Source organism: Chionomys nivalis, chromosome 7 (genome assembly GCF_950005125.1).
Source record: "Chionomys nivalis chromosome 7, mChiNiv1.1, whole genome shotgun sequence".
Taxonomy (NCBI): Eukaryota; Metazoa; Chordata; class Mammalia; order Rodentia; family Cricetidae; genus Chionomys; species Chionomys nivalis.
The window spans coordinates 80,553,991-80,574,988 of NC_080092.1; the positions used below are offsets into that span (position 1 = coordinate 80,553,991).

Sequence of the window (20,998 nt, forward strand, 5' to 3'; positions counted from 1 at the left end):
TGAGCAGGGTGTGATCTTTGCCAGGCTGCAGGAGTGAGGGAATGTGGAAACCTGGGACAGAGGAGACAGAGGAGAGCGGTCTACTCACCCCCTCCTGTGCCCCAGGGTCCCAGCCTAGCGCTTCTTGTGCTGAGACAAAAGGCTGGCTTTGTCCACAGAAACCTCCAGGGACAGAGGTACTACCCCCCATACCTCACCCCTGCACTGATGAAAGGCTCCCCTGCTGCTGGCCTTGCCTATGCCGTTCTGCTCACCCCGTTTCCTCTCCTGGCCGTCACCTCACATTTACCTGCTTTTCCTGAAGGGGAAACAGGCTCAGAGAAGTGTCACAGAGGGGTTGCCACTGAGGTGGGGAGTAGGGGAGCCCAGGTTAGCCCCTTAGCTCTGTTACCTCTGCAATGTCAGGAAGGAAGTGGGATGTCAGGAAGTCTGTGTGAGCAGCTAAAAATTCTGACACCTGGCAGCTGGGGGTGTGGGGTGGGGCTGGGGGAATCCCATCCCTTCTCTCTGCTGCCGCTTGCACCTTCCTCTTCCCCCTCCAGGTGCTGATAACTGACACTCTACTCACCTGAGCTCCTGGTGGCTGTGCCTGGCAGGACGGGCAGGGGTGGGGGGGCATTGGAAAAGAGGAGACAATCAAGCCACAGCTTGGATCCAGTCTCGAATTCCAAACCCTGTCTGTGCCCAGTGCAGGGGGTGGAATGGCGGGCAACAATTCAGCATCCTCTCTCCATCAGACAATGTCAAGCCAATATCTGCCCCACAAAGCAAGCCCAGGGAAGGGGCTATGAGGGGGGAGGAGTTGTCTGTATGGGTAAAGGAAAGAAACTCAAGCCCAGGGTTAATGAACCCACCCAGAGACACCACACGGAAGTTCTGCCTTCTTCCAGGCAGAGATCTAAACTAAGCCCCCTAATTCTCTACCCAGACAGCCTCGGCTCTCTGGGTGGTCTGGAAGGGGGGCAGGTCTCACCTGGGGAAAGAGGATGTTTTGGCTGTCTCGGGAGAATGGAGAGTGTTTCTGTCACCAGCCACCAAAGGAGGTGCAGTAGGGTAGGAGGCAGTAGCTGGGCTTGGTGGTCTGGAGGGGAATGCTATTCCTTTGAAACTTGCACCTGAAGGCCTCAGGATGATGGGGCTGGAAACGGGCGGGGGTGGGGGGATTTGGGGAGGGAAGGTACCTCAGTGAAGAGGAATCAGCAACCCAGAGAGATGGGAGGAGCAGGGGGAGGGTTTCCAGAGCCTCCTGGGGGGACTGAAATTAATCCATCTGTGGGGAGCAGTGGGTGAGGAAGGCTCATCAAGCCAGTGACTCAGGCATGACCCAAGTGTTTGATTTCCAGGGCTCAGGGTACAGCCAGAGGCTTCAAAGATCAAAGTTGGAGAGGAGAAAGAGGTTGGGAAGTGCGGAAGTCTCCACTCTCAATGCCATAACTGCAATCATCTCTGTCTTAATCTGACCCATCTCTGTCTGCCTGTCCCTCCAGTGTCCATCTCACATTCTCCCTCCAGGGTTCCTCTAGACACCTCAGTAAACCAGAGCTCAAGGCATTTCTGAATCCCTTCCTGTCCCTTCAGGTTTCTGTTACCGTGGCACAATGGATGATGAGGAAAAGGGCCTGGGCTCGTTCTAGATTGGATAGTGCCATTAACTCTACCCAGAGTCAGAGAGGAAGCGGCTGACTTTAGGAAGAAGCTACCTTTCCTTAACCATCTAGAGAGCAAGAAGATGGCTAGTGGTGCCCCTTTTTCTTTCTTTCTTTCTTTCTTTCTTTCTTTCTTTCTTTCTTTCTTTCTTTCTTTCTTTCCTTCCTTCCTCCCTCCCTCCCTCCCTCCCTCCCTCCCTCCCTCCCTCCCTCCCTCCCTTCCTTCCTTTCCTTTATGTATTTATTTTGAGACAATGTCTCACTATGTAGCCCTGGCTGTCTTAGAACTCACTGCATAGACCAGGCAGGCCTTGAACTCACAGATAGCTCCACCTGTCTCTGCCTCCTGAGTGCTGGGGTTAAAGGCATGTATGACCACCACACTGGGGGGCCTGGTTCCCCACTTTAAGCTGAGGAAACACAAAACAGAGATGTGGTCATGAGCACCTGTATAACTGTATAATCATCTTGCTGGATCTATTTTCTCAGGCCAACCTGCTTTCCCATACTCAGACGCCACATCGTAGCTCTCTCTCTCTCTCTCTCTCTCTCTCTCTCTCTCTCTCTCTCTCTCCAAGGCTTACTAGTATAGCCTTAGCTAACCTGAAATGCTCCACATCTACCAGACCTTGAACTCCCAGGAACCCTCTTGTCCTTGCCTCCCAAATGTTTGGAAACAGGCATATGCCACCATGACCAACCAACTTCCCTTCATGTGCATTGGCCACTCTCTTCCACCAGGGCAGGAGTGTGAGGTAGGATTGAGAGCCAGACACTTGGGATCAAGACCCAGCTAGCTGGCTTTGGCTATTATTCTGAGCCCCCATAGTCCTGTGTGCAGAATGAGAACTAAACATCGTCATCTGTAGGGTCGGGATCAGGGGATGCCTGCCGGATGTTGACCTGTTTTGTGAACAGTTCGGCTCTCCCTAATGCTCTCTGGGGCACTGGAAGGTCACAGCTTCTCACCCAGATGTCCCTGTAACAACTCACTGTGCTACCTCAACATCTGGGCTGGAGCCAGAAAGCTGCGCCTGCACCTTTGTGTCTGCAGGTGTTGAAGAGTAGTTTAGGGTGGGGTCTGTGTGCGTGTGCAGAGTAGTGCCACTGGCTTCAGTCTCTTTGATGGAGGTTCCTGGTGCCCACATCCCCTGAAGTCAGGGTAAGCCAGTAAAGGATAGCCCAAGACACATTCGGCTTCCTGGGTGGCAGACAGATGAGGCAGATGTGGAGCCTTGGGGGAGTGCCAAGAGGTGGAGATGGAGACATGGAACCCGAGCGTGACCATGAGAACTCCTATAGCTGGTCATGGCTAAGGAAGCTTAAGCCAGAGAGGAAGCTCAAGGAGGAAAGGGGCAAGCCTACCTTATTAGCTCCTCCTACATCCCCGCCCCCCCTTAGGAAGGAGAGCAGGAGAGGGTCCTGGCTTCACTGCCTGTGACTGCCTGTCACTAGGGAAGCCTCTAGCCCCAGAGGACCCTAATCAAAGTGACAGCTCTGGCTACGAGAGACAAGGACCTCTGGTCTCCTTATGTGGTGTGGCATCCCAGACCGTGAGTGCATAGGAACTAAGCAACTTGTTGAGAGATCCTCGCAGACCGCACTCCCCCCACTCTCCCACCCCCGCCCCCACCAAGGGTCCTTGAATCAGGTGGGAATCTCTCCATTTCCCTAGGGAGCTTCAGTAGCCCCAGCCTGATCCCACAGCAGGCTGGGAACCAGTTTTCAGCAGGATTCAAAGCCCTGTGTCTTTTCTCCTCCCTACTGACTTGGGGGCCTGCTAGCTAGCATCTCCCTATCCTGGAAGATGTACCTGAGGCCATGGCCCAGGAAAGACCCAGAATGAACCAGGTCACTGGAGGTGGCAGCTTCTCCCACCAGAGTCTCTGAAAAACAGGATTCCTAAAGACCTGAGGCCTGGAGTCCTGGCCCTATACCCAGCTGTCATTCCCTTCTGCTCCCACGACGCTGGCCATACCTCTCAGCATGGCTAATGGGAAGGTCTGGTTCCATATCTGCCTCCCCTGCCCAGCTGCAAGTGCTCAGGGGCAGGCACCAAGCATCCATCTGAGGGTATCTCAGCACCTTGCACTGGGCTAGCCTAGGGTCTCTGATTTCTTGACACACCCTGGATACATGGTGACTTAACTGGGCTAAAATCTAGTCTGGAGTGGGGTATCACATTTCTTGATGACTCCCAAACCAACCCCACCAACATTGCCCCTCTTCCCCGCAAGGTAGTTCTTTCTAGAACTGAACTGCCCTCCTCTTCTCCTCTCCAGGAGCCTGCCTAACTGAAGTCATCCAGTCTCTTCCCTCCCCCTTCGTCCCTAAAGCCCACCCGTCACCAAACCTTGATGGCCCAGCTATCAAGTTTCTGTAGAAACTGTTTTCCTACCCAATTTCTTTCTGTACTGTGCATCTCTAAGTTTCACTCTGTCCTCTGCCGGGGACACCTGAAACAGTAAATACTGCAGCCCACAATGTCACTGTGAAGTCCATCACCTCTAAAGCAAAGGTCAAAGGCTAATCTTGTGGGAAGGCCCCTGCAGGAATTGCCAGCTTACCTCAACCAACCTCGACCCATACCAGGCACAAAGTTCTGCTGGCCACTGGCCAGCAAGGCCAGGAGTTTTTGGTCCCTGTACTAGCTCCCACTGTGGCTCTGCCTGTGAGACCCTTTCCCTTTCAGGATCCAGCGTCGTGGCTCTTGAGCTTTCCTGACATCCCACATCAGCTCATTCGTTGTTAACTCTTCTTCCCCCAACCCCTTTTCATTTTTCTGTGGTACTGGGGATTTGAACTCAGAACCTTGAGCAGGCTAGGCAAGTGCTCTACCTATGAACTATATCCCTAACCTTTGCTACTTTTAATATGGAGACAAGATTTCACTAAGTTGCCTAGGCTACCCTTGAACTTGAGATCCTCTTGCCTCTACCTTCCAAATATCTGGGCTTACTAGCCTGTATCAACAGGCTCAGCTTTCTCCTGGATTCTTTTGACACTCCCCTCTGTCACCTCTACAAGGTCTAGTACCACCTGAGAATAAGTTCATTTTTGTGTAGAGTGATTTAGACAGCTTTTTTTTTTTTCCAGATTTGAAAGTCTTAAAAATGTGAGCACCCTCCTCTTCCTCCAGCATGCACCTTTATTCCCAGCACAGAGGCAGGTGGCAGGTGGATCTCCGAGTTCAAGCCCAGCCTGGTCTACAATGTGAGTTCCAGGACAGCCAGGGCTACACAGAGAAACCCTGTCTTGGACAACAACAAAAAAGTGAGCCCCCTGAACAGCAGCTTGAACCTCATGAACAGCAGCTTGAACCTCAATAGATAAATAGATATATTTAATGAATAAATGTGTGACTTGTTAAAAAAAGACAACCTTGCTATGTAATCCAGGCTGGCCTTGAATGTATAGCCATCCTGCCTCAGCATCCCGATTACAAGCATGTACCGTACCATCCACCCAGCGTAAATGAATGACCTTTGAAACAAACCCTGTCCTACAGAAATATTGATCCATCAGATCGCTCAGTCACAGTCTTGGGAGTCCAACTCTAAATACCTCCTTGGAAGCTCTGATCCCCACTGCCAATCTTCCTGTCACTTGCTATGGATGTGACCTCTGCCTGAAATGCCCCTCACCTGTCACGTTCCGAGGTCTCTGTGCCCCTGGGAGCATGTCTCAACTCCCATCATGCTAAGGAGGCGCTGTATAAATGTCACCCAACGATTAGGAGCTCTCAAGGTTCAGGGCAGTCTCTGGCAAAACCACCCAGCTGGGCTGCAAAATGGGTTTCTTGAAACCACCTCCAGAATCTGGGTACCAATGCTCCCTGTCTCTCCCTCCTAGACCTGCGTGTGGATCTGTCCTCCCTGGCAGCCTGCAGCTCGTGACCCCATGTGCCTGTCAGCAGGCATCACCCTCACAGAAGCATTCATCCATTTCCCCCAGAACACTGCACTGCAGCCAGTTGCCCCTCCAGCACTGGCAGCTAAACCCCTACAAAGTCACCCCAGCTAGGGAGAGGCAGAAATCCTGGCTGGGAGTCTGGTTGCCACGGAAAGAACAGCTCCTGTTGTTCCTAGATTGGAGTGCTGTGCACCGCGCTGACCCCTGCCCGAAAAGCAGGAGTTTGGAACACCTCGAAGGTCAGGCCATTGTCCGGAAGACTGTCCCCGCCAGGAAGCACCAGGCTGGAGAAATGTTCTGAATATCCTAATCACAAACGCCACACACAGGGAGAGCTCCTAGAGTTGAAGAGACCTCAAGAAGGTACCTCACCTGGGTGGTGGTGGTGCACGCCTTTAATCCTAGCACTCCCAGGCAGAGGCGGGTGGATTTCTGTGAGTTCAAGGCCAGCCTGGTCAACAGAGCTAGTTCCAGGACTTCTAGGGCTCTTACACTGTTACACAGAAAAACCCTGTCTGGGGAGCGGGGGGAGGAGACTTCAAGACTCCCACATCCCAAGAGATCCCATAGAAAGCTGTGCAGAAGCAAAACAAAACTTTCTTTGGTTTTGCAGTGCTGAACCCAGATCACATGCAGGGTAGGAGGCATGCCACCAAGCTACAGCCCCTGATGGTATCAGGGAAGCCACAGGCTCAGGGTTCCTTAAAGGGACCCAGATCCAGTTTATAGAAGGGGTGCTAAGCTCAGCGCCACTCCTCACTGACCTGGCCCTGCGGAGGTCTTGCCCAGGCTGAGCTGCCGAAGCCTCCGCTGGTGGGCACGTCCCCCACAATGCACCTGGGCCTGGGCCGCAGAGTTCAGCTGGATGTTGCAGACGTCGCAGAGAGTGTAGGAAGGTCGTTTCCTTTCCCGCTTAGGCTTCGACAATTCTGGAGAGTGAGGGGGGCACTCAGATGCTGCAGTTGTGGGGAGCTCCTTTTCACCTGAGGGGGGTGGGCTCAGTGGCCGCTTCATACCTGAGCAGATAGAGAGAGGAAGACAGACGTGTGGTGACTGAGCGGAGTGACATCTGGAGACGCTGGTGGGTGTGCCAGGTGACCCCACCTGACTTCCAAACACACCCCTCAGCCAAAATGTCAAGAGGAAACATTCAAAATGTCAAGAGGGTGGTCTGTTTTAGGCAGAGTAGCATTAAAATACAGCAGCACTGGTAAGACAGTCGGAAATGATTGTACACTGGGATGGCACACAGGATCTGAGAGCGACTCTCCGAGAGGAAGAGGGGTCTAGGGGACAAGGTGGCACTGGGAAACAGCAGCAGAGGAGCGAGTCATGTTTTGGGAAGCCATTGTCCTGTTCTCGGCCTCGAGGCAGGAATCCTGTGACAGACGGGCATGGGGATCTTACTGGAGACACAACAGCCCTGTGGCAGAGGCCCAACCATCTTGTGCCCTTTACCTAGCAGGTGACATTCACCGGTAGTGACAGCCTGCAGAGACATCCCAACCCCTGTCCCACATGGCTTAAGATGTCCCTACTGACCTGGGTCTGCTGGATGCTGCATCCGCATACCGCCCCAAACTGGACTCGCACGTCCTCTTTCAGGCAATTGTCCCCATTTTTCAGATAACCTCTCCTTCCTGACTCATTTCTCGGTACTTTCTCTCGCTTGTCTGCTTCTGTTTCTATTCAGGAGCTGGCTGCCAAATTCCAGTTCTCAGACACAACTTATAATATTCACTTCCTCCCCGGTGTGTGCATGTGTGTGCATGCATTTACACATGTGTGCATATGTGTGTGAATTTACACACGTGTGTTCACATGTATGTGTGTGAATTTACATGTGTGCGACCCGTGCATGTGTGTAGGTGCACATTCTTATGTATATGTGTGTACATTTATACATGTGCATATGTGTGTGTGCATATATGTGTGTTTCCTGCCTCATCTTCACTGGGAGACTTCCTGAAGTCAGTGCCTGTTTTCCTCAGACTTGAGCAGCCCCAAAGTTTGGGGAAAGTATGGCTGAGTCCATCTCTCTAGTCACAGATGAACTGGGCAAACTTTCTCCATTCATGTTGAAGCGCTAACCTTAAGTATAGCAGAATGTGAGTGCATTTGGACAAAAGACTTTTTTAATTCCAGGCAGGGTTCTTCTTGGAACTCTTCAGACCAGGCTGGTCTTGAACTCATAGATATCCACCTGCCTCTGCCTCTCAAGTACTGGGATTAAAGACGTGCACCATGACCACCCAACTCAAATACTGTCTTTATAAGACAAAGAAATTTGAACAAGGCTATTTCAGAAGAAATTGATCCTGAGCCTGGGTGTACCACACACCTGTTATCCCAGCTTTAGTGGAGGCTTAGGCAGGAGATCAGGAGTTGGAAGTCATCCTGGGCTACATAATAAAATGTCTTTAAAAAAAAAAAAGAGTAAAAGGTTGGTCTGTAGCTCAGGATAGAGTTGTTTGCCCTGCATAAGGGAAGTCCTAGGTTCAATCCCAATACTACATAGATCAAGCATCGATAGCACATGCCTGTGAACCCAGCACTTGGAGGGACGAGAAGCTCAAGGTTATTCTTAGCTACACAGGGAGTTTGAGGACAAACCTAGGGTATACCGGACCCTGCCTATGAATTAATTAATTAAAGAAAAGAATAAGTAAGAAGAGAAGGCACCACTGCCACTGCCAACCCCGTGACACCATGCTCTCCCAGGCCTTTAGCTCCAGAACTAAGACACAGCACAGTTCCGTTGTTTAAGCCCCTTTCTTGCCTCGCTTTGTGACAGCAGCTGGGAGAAAGCTAATCCTTCTCCCTCAAGGTCATTTCCTGCGTCCTTAGTCTCACTCTGCACATCAGCTCAGTCAGGAAACACTACAAGGTTCTCAGAAGCACACACATCTAGTGGTGGGGTCCACATCTGAAGAGGAAATGGATTGCCAGAGTCCCTGGCCATGAACCTGCACACATTTCCTTAATGTTCTCTGTAAGCTGTTTGATGTTTCCGTGACAGTGGGCCATGTGATACGTGTCTGGCGTTACTCATGAGGAGACTGTGGGTGAGTGGAGGACTGACTCGGCTTAGAGCAGGTGACCCTGTTGGGTCACACCTCCTGTCTCAGCTCTGGCCCGCGTGTCAGCTGCGATGTGTTAGGCACCGCAGATGTCTCTGTTCGCTATGGTTGGCAAAGGTGATTCTGTCTCGGTCACGCTGTGTGCATGTCACAGTGTAGCTCCATCATAGCGTCCGTGTCATTGTGCTCAACTATTGGGGAATATCTAAGACTTCCTGTGTGTTACAGGTTAAATTGTGTCTCTGTCCCCACATTCGATATGTTAAGAAGTAATTGTGTTTGAATCTAAGGTTACTGGAAGAGGTTGGACCAGTGTGTAGGGTGGTGGTGTGTGGTCATTTCCTTTAAACTGAAACATTCCCTCCTAGAGGGAAGAAAGAAGCTGGCTAATGGGACTCAGAAAACTGACAAAACTTGGGCTGGAGAGATAGCTCAGAGGTTAAGAGCATTGACTGCTCTTCCAGAGGTCCTGAGTTCAATTCCCAGCAACTACGTGATGGCTTGTAACCACCCATAATGAGATTTGATGCCCTCTTCTGGTCTGCAGGCAAACATGCAGACAGCACATTGTCTACATAATAAAAATAAAAACATTTTTAAAAAGTTGACAAAACTTACAAGACTCAGAAAACTTGTAAAACTCCCATGATTCACCAGGCTTCCCCAAAGTTGTAAAAGCAGTGGCAATCCTGTGGAGAGGGTACTCTCCCATCAGCCAGTGGGGCGCAGTTTTCCTGAGTGGATCAAGCTGGGACTGACCTCCAGGTGATGCAGCTGCTCATACTTCTATAAGTAATTCCAATAACCTCACGGGGTCACTCAGCTATACTTTGGTAGAATAATGTCATTAGTCTGTCTTTGATGGGTGCCCTATCCGAGGTGAGCCAACATTTATGTTTATGTCTCCCTAGGAATAATCACACAACAGGTAAATCCAGTATATAAAGGGTGTGGCATCACAGACGTGCACACAGGTTCATGTGAGGTTGGATACAGAGTCAGGCAATGCACCTAACATGCTGAGGGACCCCAGAGATTACCAGATAGCCACTGCAATTTAGGGGAATGACATGGGACAGATTCCCCTTCTTCACAGTCCTCACAGGAACCCAGTCTTGAGAACCTAGATCTGATCTGTGAGACCATCAATTTCTGTTGTCCATTTTGTATTGATCTATTAATATTAAACTCTATTAAATACTAAACCCTATTCTATTAAACTAACACACTATGGGTTTGACCCTGACATGGCCACAGAAGCATGAGAATTTGAAGCTCCCATCCCGGGTGCAGTGTGATGCCCGTGGGCTGTAGTACCAGCGGTCACTTTTAAGTGGTCATCTATCAGGGAGATGAGAGGTGGCTACTCAGAACAGGATGACACCATTCTTCTAGATGTAGAAGGCATCACAGTTGCCCCCTTGCAGCTATGCGAAGGACCCAGACACTGCCCTCCCCACAGAAGACACTGGAGCTCACTTACATCCCTTTGTGGGAAGGTCCCTAGGGCTGTGTGGAGTCCTCCAACCAGTATTTAGCCCTCTTTCACCCCTAGATGGCAAGCCCAATAGTTCTTCTGCCTCCTCCAACTCTTCCTCCACTCTCTAGCAGGAGACAGGAAGAGGAACCAGATGCCAGAGTTAGAAGTGGCCCCAGGTGTCAAGGGCCAGGTGGAGACTTCAAAGGAATGGGACTTTCTTAGCTGTCCAGGAAGAGCTCAAGGGGACAGGGATATTTTGAAATCTCGGTGCAATTTATGACAGACCGGACAGGGACATGGCTCAAGCAAGGAGACAACTATGTGCCACGTTGCTGGTTAAATCTCTGTGATATACAGCCTCTGGGCTCACAGAACCACCGGGATTCCTGGCTAACGTGTGTCCCCTGCCAGGATGCTGGGCCTGCTGTAGCCTGTCCTGCTTGACCCAGCCTTCCCAGCTGTCCCCTCCTAAGCTACACTGTTCCGGCTAAGCCGGGGCTCTCAGTCATATGGAGGCATGGCAAAGTGTGGGGATGCACACGGCTTATCCAAATCTGTGTGAACATCACGGGCGGGCACACACACACACACCCACCGCCACCACCATGACCATGACTCACTCTCCCGTGACCTCCACTTGAGTCTTAGGGATGCACCAAGAGGAGAAAACCGAGTCCAAGAGCAAGGCCTGGGGCTTGCCTCAAAGACCATGGAAAACCAGGTGAAAACTGGGAATAATAATAATAAAAAAAAGCCCAGAAGCCTCTCTGTGCCTGGGGCTACCACTCAGTTGGTGGTGTTGCCTACCTAGAAGGCATGGACTTCTGGACTTAGGCCCTAGCAGCATCAAACCCAGTGTGGCAGGACATGCCTGTAGTCAATCCCAGCACTGGGGAGAGGCAGAAGGGCAAGAAGTTCAGAGTCAGATTTGAATACACAGAGAGTTCAAGGCTAGCCTGGGCTACGTGAGTTCCTGTCATCATTTTCTTTTCCTCCTCTCCTTTTTCTTTCTGTCTTTATTTTTTTGTTGTTGTCATTGTTGTTTGTTTTTTGTTTTGTTTTTGAGTCAGGGTTTCTCTGTGTAGCCCTGACTGTCCTGGAACTTACTTCGTAGACCAGGCTGGCTTCCAACTCAGATTTCTCTCTCTCTCTCTCTCTCTCTCTCTCTCTCTCTCTCTCTCTCTCTCCTTTCTTTCTTATGGTTTTTTGAGACAGGGTTTCTCTGTGAAACAGTTATGACTTGTCCTGGAACTAACTTTGTAGACCAGGCTATCCTCAAACTCACAGCAGTCTGCCTGCTTCTGCCTCCCAAGTGCTGGGATTAAACCTGTGAGCCACCACTGCCTGACTCTGGTATTTTGTTTTATTGTTTTTGTTTTCTTTCTTTGTTGTTGGTTTTTGATTTTTATTTTTTTTCGAGACAGGGTTTCTCTGTGGTTTTGGAGCCTGTCCTAATAGACCAGGCTGGCCTCGAACTCACAGAGAGCCACCTGCCTCTGCCTCCCGAGTGCTGGGATTAAAGGCATGTACCACCACCATCTGGCATTTTTTAAATTACAACTTTTTTTTAAATTTATGCGTGTGAGAGTTTGTGTAAGTCTATACCACGTGTGTGGCCTACAAATGCCAGGAGAGGGCATTAGATCTCTTAGAACTGGAATGAGCTCCCACGTAGGTGCTGGGAACTGAACTTGGGTCCTTGAAAGAGCAGCAAGTGCTTCTAACTGCTGAGCCATCTCTCCAGCCCCAGATCCTGTCTTTCTAATGGCAAAGTCCATTTAGTGAGAGCTTACTGTGTGTGTCTTTGCACATAAGATCTTTTTACAACTCTGCAATAACGTCATGAGGTGGGCACTATTAGGAACCTGCCGCGCGCTCCCACAGTTTAGAGAACGCCAGGATTCCCAACTCGACCTGAACTGCACTTGTCTGACCCAGAGCCCTTAACCACTGCCCTGTCCCTCCTTTCTTCATAGAACAGCCTAGCGGGGTTCAATGCGGGGAGGTTGTTCACAGACTCAAAGGGAATCATGACAAGATACCAGCTATATTATGCTGAGAATGCTCTTGGGTAAGTGCTGAGGTCACCTGAGCTGGGGAGTGGGGACTGGGCTCAGAGGCTTCCAGGAAAGGGTGGTCATCTCCCCCTCCCCACCCACCTTTTCCCTGCTGCTGTTGGCCCCCAGAGGTTATCTGCTGGGGATCCAAGGTCAGTAGACTCCCCGACCTTACCCCAGTCCTATCTAGCCTGGACTGTGGCTGAGACAAAGGATAAAGCAGAGGAGGGACAGCTGGAGAGTGTGCCCTGAGACTCAAGGGTGCTGTGCATCTGGGTAAATGTGTGGTGGGAACCTGAGCTAAAGATTCCTTTTAGGAAATCTTCCCTTCCCCTCCTTAAGGGCCAAGGGAGGGGAGGCACTGGATGGGGCTAAAGAACTGTTACCTCCTCTGTGGAGAGAGACAGAGAAGACAAGATGGGGGCAGAAAGCTCCTAGCTGAGAGGTGGTCTGGACACTGGGGCCAGGCAGGGAGGTGCCACACTCTCATTGAGAAGAGATAGGACCAGAGTCAAGGAGGCCAGATGGAAGGACAAGATGAAAGGGAGAAGGGGCACACATGGACCCATCTGTCCTGTGTACCTAGGAATGTGGGTACAGCTCCCTGTTCCCACCTCTCCTGAGAGAGGGCCTCAGGCTGAAGCAGATAGAAGGGGTGCATTCATGATAGGGGTTCAGCCTCTGAAAGAGCAGGTAGAGGCTTCAGTCTAGCCTGTATCTGTTCACATGGGTGGGGGGGGAGCACGCAGACACAGCTCCCAGGGTCCCCTCTCCACCCTCTGGCTTGGGATGGACAATGCATGCCCTTCAGAACCCTTTTTCTCTCCGTGGACCCCTCAGCTGCTGCTCTTAGCGAGATCTGCTGCTTGCAGAGGATGAGAGGGAATGGGGTCAAAAGCCACAGCATACAGAGGAGAGAGTTGTCTCCCAGAAGGCCAGGAAAGATGGCCTCTCCCAAAGGGGTTTCTGGAGGAGAAACTTCTAGGCTTGTTCCCATCTTTAGTCGGGCATGGAGACTCCCTCAGCAAACACTTCATGAGCCCAATTATACTTGGCATTTCCCCCATGGCTGCCAACAGCCACCCTGCAGCTTTTCCAGCCAGGCCCCAGGCCCTGGCTCTGAGAAGGGGGCCTGGCTAGCGGGTCAACCTCAGCTGGTCCCTGCCCATCTGGACTTTGGTTTCCTGGTCTTTAAGGAGAGAGGACTAGGCTGAACATGATCTCTTGGGACCTTTACAGGCAGAGCTACAGTGGTAAATCAGCGAGAGCAGCTGTGTGGAGGGGCGGCCAGGCCAGGCCATGTGACCCCACCTTAGTGGCATGAAAGGAGCTTCTGGGTGGGTGAGTGCCCATCACCTCAAGACTCAGTCAAAATCCGCCTGCCACCACTCCACCATGCCTCAGGACACTTGGGAGGTTTTGCAGGCTCAGAGTGGAAGAGGCAAGTGAACTGGGCTAGGTCCCCGCCCCCATGTCCAGAACTGTCACACAGAGTCAGGGTGAGGACCCAAACAGACCGTCTCCTTCACTCTTGTGGCTATGAGCAACGTGGCAGGAGGCCACCCTACTGTGGACTCAGTTACACAAGGAAGTTTCTAGAAGAGGAAAAGCCTCCAATTAATTGTTCCTGTCCGAGGTGATCCAGAGCCCCTTCAGAGAGCTGAGGAACTGTTATGAAGCTTTGTAACCTCTCTGCCATCTCAACCACCTCCCTACTGCCGTCTCCCAGGGTGAGCAAAGAAAACAGCTCTTGAGTATAGGCAGGCAGTGGTACCTGGCCAAGCTGGCTGGGACCCAGGGAGCCGATGGAAGCTTCTGTCTAGCCTGTACCGTTCGCATGGAGCTGAGGGGTGGGATGGAGGGAGCACTGGGGCTCAGCTCCCAAGGTTCCCTCTCCACCACTCTGGACAGCTGATAAATGCATTTCACAACCCTGGGTTTCAGTGGGGTTCTCAGCCACCAATCGCCTGTGAGGTCCTCTGTCTGCCCAGCCAGAGGATGGTCTATTAGAAAGGGACCAAAGGTCATAGCATATAGGGTAGAGGATCATCTCATGACTCAGACCCCACAGGAGCCAGAGGCCCCCACCTAAGAGGACCAAGATGGGTGGTCTGAGCAAGGCTCAGCCCTGCTGGCCCCCCCAGTCCCATACAACAGGAAGCTTGGGATTGGCCCCAGGAAGCAGAGTCCAGGCCTGAGGTTCCTCAGAGCAAATGCCAGACAGTCATGTCTGTCTCCTATCTCAAGTAGTGACAACAGGAACTTGTTTCCAATCTGGGGACTTCTGGGTGCTTAGGGTTGGGACTGAGCTGGCCAAGAGTTTTGGAAAGTCAAGATGCCATCCAGCTCCGAGGAAGGGTGAGAGTGTGATGTGCGGGTAAGATCACAGCCCCTATCTCCCCATGCCCTGCCCTGTCCTTGCTCCTTGGTGTTTGGGTGCTCCAGGGAACCCCCTCCTTCCGGAAAGCCCAAAAGATAGGGGCTTCCTCTCCTAAGCCTTAAGACTCCCCTATAAATCCCACAACCCACTCTTAGGAAGTAAGGAAGTCCTTCTTACTATCTCATTACTATCTAACCTGCATCTCTCCTTGCATGATCCTCAATAGCAATTCTGAGTAACTACCTCTAATATAGGGGAAGGGAGTGCTAGACTCAGTACCTCTTTCTTCCCTCTGCTGCCTGGAAAAGCCTATGAGACCTAACTTACGGGAGTAGGTGCATGCCCTATGCCCTCTCCCGAGCATCCCTGAGCCTGCAGCCCTGGGCCTGCATCCCGGCAGAGGTTGCACTGATCCTACCTCTTCTCCTAGCCCTACTCCTTAAAGCACTCAGAAAAATGGCACCCCAAAGCCCACCCTCTGCCCACCACAGTCCCACCAGTCAACACTCCCAAAGTCAGAGGGTCCTGGGAGGAGGAGGGCCTGGAGGATCCAGGGATGACTTCAGAGGAGGGGTGGGGGTAGATCAAACTAGGAAGATATCCTCTTTGTTGAAGATGAGGCCCTGGGCTTGGTGGAGGGGATAGCACAAAAAAGTCGTTGATGCCCAAGAAGGTCACAGGTAGAGGCAGGTGGCGGAAGTGCTCCTTGTACCCTCAAAAACAACCAAACAAAAAACAGGACTTCACCCCCTTTCCTCTATTTCAGAGCCATCCTGGAGGCCGCTGAACTAGCGGGATTCTCTGAACTCCTGAGAAAAAGGAGTGGGCCGTTCGGTGGAGCCCCTGTTCCCAAAGGTATATCTCTAGCTGCCAAACGATCCCAGCCTCCTTGGCCATCACTGCAGCTATAGGTCCTCCCTGCCATCACCACCCAGGCTGTCTTAACCTCAGCTTCAGCTAAAATGACTAAAAATGAGAACGAAAACCCGGTGGGCTGGGAGCGGTCATTCAGCCTTTATGCCTTTACCTGCACTGTTGGTTGGGGGTGGGATGGCAAAAACCTCACCCCCTGCCCTGCCTGCCAGTGGCTCATCTCACAGTATACAGTGTAATTCACAGACCAATCTGGTTTTTACTTCCAACTTTTTGCCGTTCGTAGCTCAACCTATTCACCTATTCTCACAACTTTAACTTCATCCCAACCTCCAATTCCTAAGTCACAAGGCAGGGCAGGGATTTATCTGCTGCCCCCAACCCCACCAAGTCACCCTGCTGAGCTCGCCCCTCCACCCCACCCCCCACAACTCCCCTCAGTCAGTCTGGGCAGGGAACCGGGAGAGTCTGGCGCCCCCGCCTACCTGAACAGGGCCAGGGACGCACCCCCGCTGAGCGGCACCAGGGCGATTGTGATCTCAGTTGCAGCTGGCCAGTCCCTGTCCCGCGCCTCCTCCAAGCCCGAGCCCGTCCCTGAAAGACCTGCTGCTACAGAGTGGTTGCCAGGAGCCTCCCCAGCCCTGCTCCGGAGAACGCGGCAGAGAGGGGTTTGTTCTCCTAGCTGAAGAGCTGGGCCAGGGCAGCGGACCCACCCTCCCTCCTGCTGGACCTTTTCGTTTTGGGAAGTGGCAGACACCGCCACTCAAGACACACTCCTACATGCCAGGAGACATCCACTCTGCCCAGACTGGCTGAGTCCCCACTTCACAGCAGAGCAGGAACGATCCGGGTCCAGAGTAACTCAGGAAGTGAGCACCAGAACCTTCAGACTGGCCTAGGACTGTCCAGAGGTGAGGGGAAGGAGAGACTGTTGGGGAGGCTACAGTCAGAGAGAGAATCTGTGGGGTGGGGGCTGGTGTCATGACCTCAGTTAGCCCTGCCCTGCCGCTAGGCATTGGAGAAGCAATCACCAGAGAAGAAAGCAAAAGCCAAAGAAAGGGGTCACAGGTGGCTTTGGCGTGCTGCCCACCTTCTTGACCTGAGGTAAACCTTAAGTGAACAGGCCACCTAAAGAGAAAGTACCACAGAGCCATGGGGATGACTGGCCCACCAGACAGGGCACTGGACTGCCACCCAGGCTCCTAGTCCGTTTTGGCCTTCGACTCCACCCACTGAGTCCAGCCCCAGGGCCTTTGCTGTTCATCAGCCCGGAATATTCCTTTGACCATCACTATCTCCTTGTCACTGGGCTCTCAGCTCAAATGTCACCTCCCATGCCCCTTTCCCCAGCTCCTCTCTGCACTACCTCAGCCAGCTCCTGCATCTCCTAGGTGACCGCTCTTTTGCTTGAACACTTACCTCTCTCTCCCACGGAGGCAGGACCTTTATTTCCCAGGTATCCAAGATACCGCCCCAGAGCCTGATAAAGTTAGAAGATTCTCCATGAAGAGTAGCAAAGGGACAACTTTGTACCCACTTTAAAGCCCACGCACGTTAGACAGGCGGATGGTGTGGTACATGGGTTACATCTCAATAACACAGTTGCCTGCTTTTTAAAAAGTAAACCCAGGAAAGAGATGGCAGCCACGATCCACCCTGTATACACAAGGCCCCATGGGAAACTCATCCTCCCTCCAGAACCCCCTGCACTGCCTTCCTGCGGTCCACACCCCACGTCTGCCAGTGGCAAATGCAGTTGCTCAGACTTGGAAGGGACCTCAGAGGTCACCCTGTCCCTTTCACACCAGCCCTGACCTAAGTTTGCACAATGAAAGAGACCCCAGGACCCCACAGAATGCCACTGTCCTATTGCTGGCTAGCTCATCTCTGGGGGAGGCAGCCTTTTTTCCAGTGACACCCACAAACTAGTCCTCCATCTGTCCCACGTGACACAAAACTAGCCACTCTGCTTTAGGTAGAGATCTGGGCAGCAGCCTTTTCCATGGAGGTCTCTTCTCCCAGCATGCAACCTTCCCTCTGTGTGCTGCTCTCGATGTGGCCTCCTCCTCCAGGAAGCCCTCAAAGATATGGCTCCCAGAGTACCCATCACATTGTATGGTTGCCTTCTGAAGCTCCACGCTGGCTCCCCACTACTCAGATGGTGCCTCTTCCCTCAGCCAAGGTAGACAATGAGGCTTAACGTCCGGTCTAGTATCTGACCCATTATCCCAGTTCCATCTCCCCGCCCCTTCATAACACTGAACAAATCTCCTGCCTCAACCCCATCCTCTACTAATGATACCGTCTCTCAACTCTCCTGCAGTCTAGAAAGCGCTGAGGGCCTGTGAAATCCCCAGACTTGCTTCTGTAGGGTGCAGCTGTAGGTGCTCAGTCTCTGCGTTTCACCCCCTAACGAGTGATTCCCTTTTTTAAATTTTTGAGCTGCTTGGAATCAAATCCACAGCTTCATGCACGCTTGGCAAGCATCCTCTACCGAGCTAGGGCACAGTCCAAAGCTCTTTCTGGGTAGATGAGCAGCACACCGTGTGTTTACGCTGCTGGCCTTCCCATCTGCCGGGCCTGCAGCGTCACTCAGCAGGGCCACAGGTGCCAGCTCAGGGCACCACAAAGACGTGGCTTCACCTAGATACTCAGTCATAAAACATATCCCTAAAAGCAACCCTGTCCGTTGAAAAAAAAATGGCCCTCTGTGGCTGGCCTTGTCTTCCAGACCCTTCCTGCAGCTTTAGCAACCCATTGACTGATGATCCCCAGAAGGCCAGAGAGACTCTCACTCTGCAGATATGAATGCAGGGGCAGAGAGGTTAACTTACCCCGTCATAGGTCACACAGCAAGAGGGAAGTGGAGTTGGGGTCTGAACCCCATCTGACTGGCTCCAGAGTCTAGGCTATTTCTTTTCTCTATGCTAAGGTCCTTCTAAGGGCCTGTTCCAATGTGCTGGGTGACTTTTGCCCTATAAAGGTGGGATGGGACCGGGCATGGTGGTGGCATGTCTGAGAGCCCTGCCCTCTGGAGACGGAGGAAGGAGGAGCATGAGTGTGAGGCCAGCTTAGGCTACAGAGTCAGTTTTAGTCTAGCCTGGACTACATTAAAAACAAAACCAAATGAAATGGGTGGGGAAGGAGGAAAGAAAAGGAAGCCCTCTGTGTAATTATGGTAGCAGATGAAGCTGGCTCTCCCCTGCCCATCTTCCACTTGCCCAGTGAGGGATCCAGTCCCCCTAGCTCTTGTTCTCCTCCAGCCAGAAAAAAATGACCCATGGTCTAAATAAAGCCACCAAGTCTCTAGTTTAGCCATCCTGGGACTCATCACTGCCAGCTTCATCCCAGCTCCTCTTCCTCTCTCTGCGTCCGTGCGGGAATCCCTAGGCGCTGGTTAGCACACACATTTACAGAATGAACGAAATGACTCACACTGAGAAAAACAGACTGGGTACCTTGCTCTGGCTGTGTGAGCTTGGGCAAATCACCTCCCTTTCTGGACTTATAAAACAAGGCAGTGAACAATACATCATCACAGCGTTAGTTGCTGTGAGATCATCTTTGCAGAGTCCTGGACAAAGCAGATGCCCAGTTAACAGCATGGGCATCACCAATTAGGCCTGCCTGGTGCCTGCCATGGAGATGGGAATGCGGAGGCTGGAGGGGTTTATACTATCACCCAGCTTGGACGTGGCCCCGGAGAACAGGGCACTGTAGTGCCTAGCTATGGTGTTGTCCCCCTTGCCCCTCACTGGGAACCTTCCCTGAGAGCTCAACAGATGTAATTTCTCGTTTTCCTTCCTTTTGAGTCAGGGTCTCATGCGGCTGAGGATGACCCTGAGCTTCTGATCCTCCTGCCTCTACTTCCTGGGTGCTGGGATTACAGGCATGTGCCACCATGCCCAGTTTTATTCATGTTGGAGATTTCACTCAAGGCTTTGTGTATGTATGCTCGGCAAGCCCTCTACCAACTCAGCTACATCTCTAGCCCCTCAGTAAATGTAACCTTGGCTATGAGTATATGCAACTGTTATAATAATTGTCCATTATAATAGCAGTGAGAACGTTGGGGGGAGCAGGGCCCCTGCCATGGGTATCAGGCCGAGAGCCTCAGCCCTCTCCAAATACGTCTCCATTTTGTCCATTGCCCACATTGGGTCACATTGCACTAAGGCATTAGTTCTGGGTCCATGGGTTCTAGAGGGAACCCCAATCTTGGGTCTGCATCCTACCTTATCCAGCCTGGGTTCTTTATGCTCTACCGGAGGGACAGAGCCACCGGCCCCTCCCCCGCTCCTAAAATAGCTCTGAGCCACCATGTGGCGGCCGGGCGGCTCCTCATCAGCCGCAAATCCCCCTGAAATCAAATCCCCATCCTGCCCCAAGCAGGATGGCACCACCTCCTGCTACCACTGGGCTAAGCGCTGGCCCGGGCTCCCCCGATGGAAACCCAGACAGTTGTCCTTCACAGTGACCGGGACAATCATAAATCCCCAAATAATGAGGCAGGCGCTGGGAACACAGAGTCAGACAGGGTGCTAATTGGGAGAATTCTGAGCAAGGATGCCTTGGGGACAACAGCTGGCCTCAGTTTCCCATCCGGAATGTTGGGATGCGGCCGCAGAATGGCCTCCGAGTCCCTGACCGGGTGGTTTCCAGACTCTCCCATCAGCCTCCCAGCCAGGTGAACCAGCAGCGCCAATCTGAAACATTCTATAGCTCAGCATAGAAGAGAATCCAGGCCCCCACCCCACCCCATCCAGGTCTCAAATCGGGAAGCCTGACTCATTTCCAGCACTGTCTGGTAATTGTGTCTTGGAGCTAAAGAACAAACAGATCCTTCCCAGCATGCAGAGGGGCAAGGAGGCAGATTGCCCAGGACAGACATGGAGCTTGCTCCTCCTGTGAGGTCCCTAATGGATTCTCTGATGAACCCAGGGAGGCCCTTGGTGTGCAGCAAGCAGGCAGAGATTATCACATTATGTTCAAAGGCTTTGCCCACGAAGGAGTACAGCAGCTGAAACCGTGACGCCCCAGTTCTACCACCCCCTTTTCCCGGGCCTTGGCCACAGGTGCTGCTTATACACTGGGCAGGGATAGAGGCAGGGGGATGGACAGGATGGCCTCTCTAGGACTAAGCCCTTTGGAGTTGATGAGATGGGGGGCGCATGTGGAGAGGGGTGTGTCTCGAGTGTACTTTGAGGGATTCACATGGTGTAACTGAATCAGGCAGATACATTTGTGTCACAACTTGGTCACTTATTAGCCACGAGGTTGAGAACGTATCTCTTCTCTGCAATGGAAATGACAACACCAAGCACCCTGCAAACTGTAAAGTCCCGTCCATGAGAAGGACAGAATCGTTAGTTACAGCAGAAGCAAGCGAGCAGGAATTAGACCTCAGAAAGAACTTCCGCAGAGCTGTGCTTTAGAAACCAATGGCTCAAAAGTCATAGGAAGACCAGCAGGCCTAGGTAGAATGCCAGAAAGCCCCAGGGTGCCCTCTCCAAGTAATGTCTAGGCTGAGCCCCTCCCCCACTTGTCCATCATCTTGCACCCCAAAGCTG

At 52.2% G+C, this 20,998-nt stretch overlaps 1 protein-coding gene across 2 annotated transcripts in view; it reads right to left on the minus strand.

The window, feature by feature from the left end:
* Positions 1-20,998, minus strand: part of Znf385c (zinc finger protein 385C) — a 49,079-nt gene that overhangs the window by 16,510 nt on the left and 11,571 nt on the right. For both annotated transcript variants that reach the window (XM_057775554.1, XM_057775552.1), the window contains exon 2: positions 6,323-6,574. In XM_057775554.1, the coding sequence (XP_057631537.1) occupies positions 6,323-6,572 (250 nt within the window). In that variant the 5' untranslated portion in view covers positions 6,573-6,574. The remainder of the gene's footprint in view (positions 1-6,322; positions 6,575-20,998) is intronic.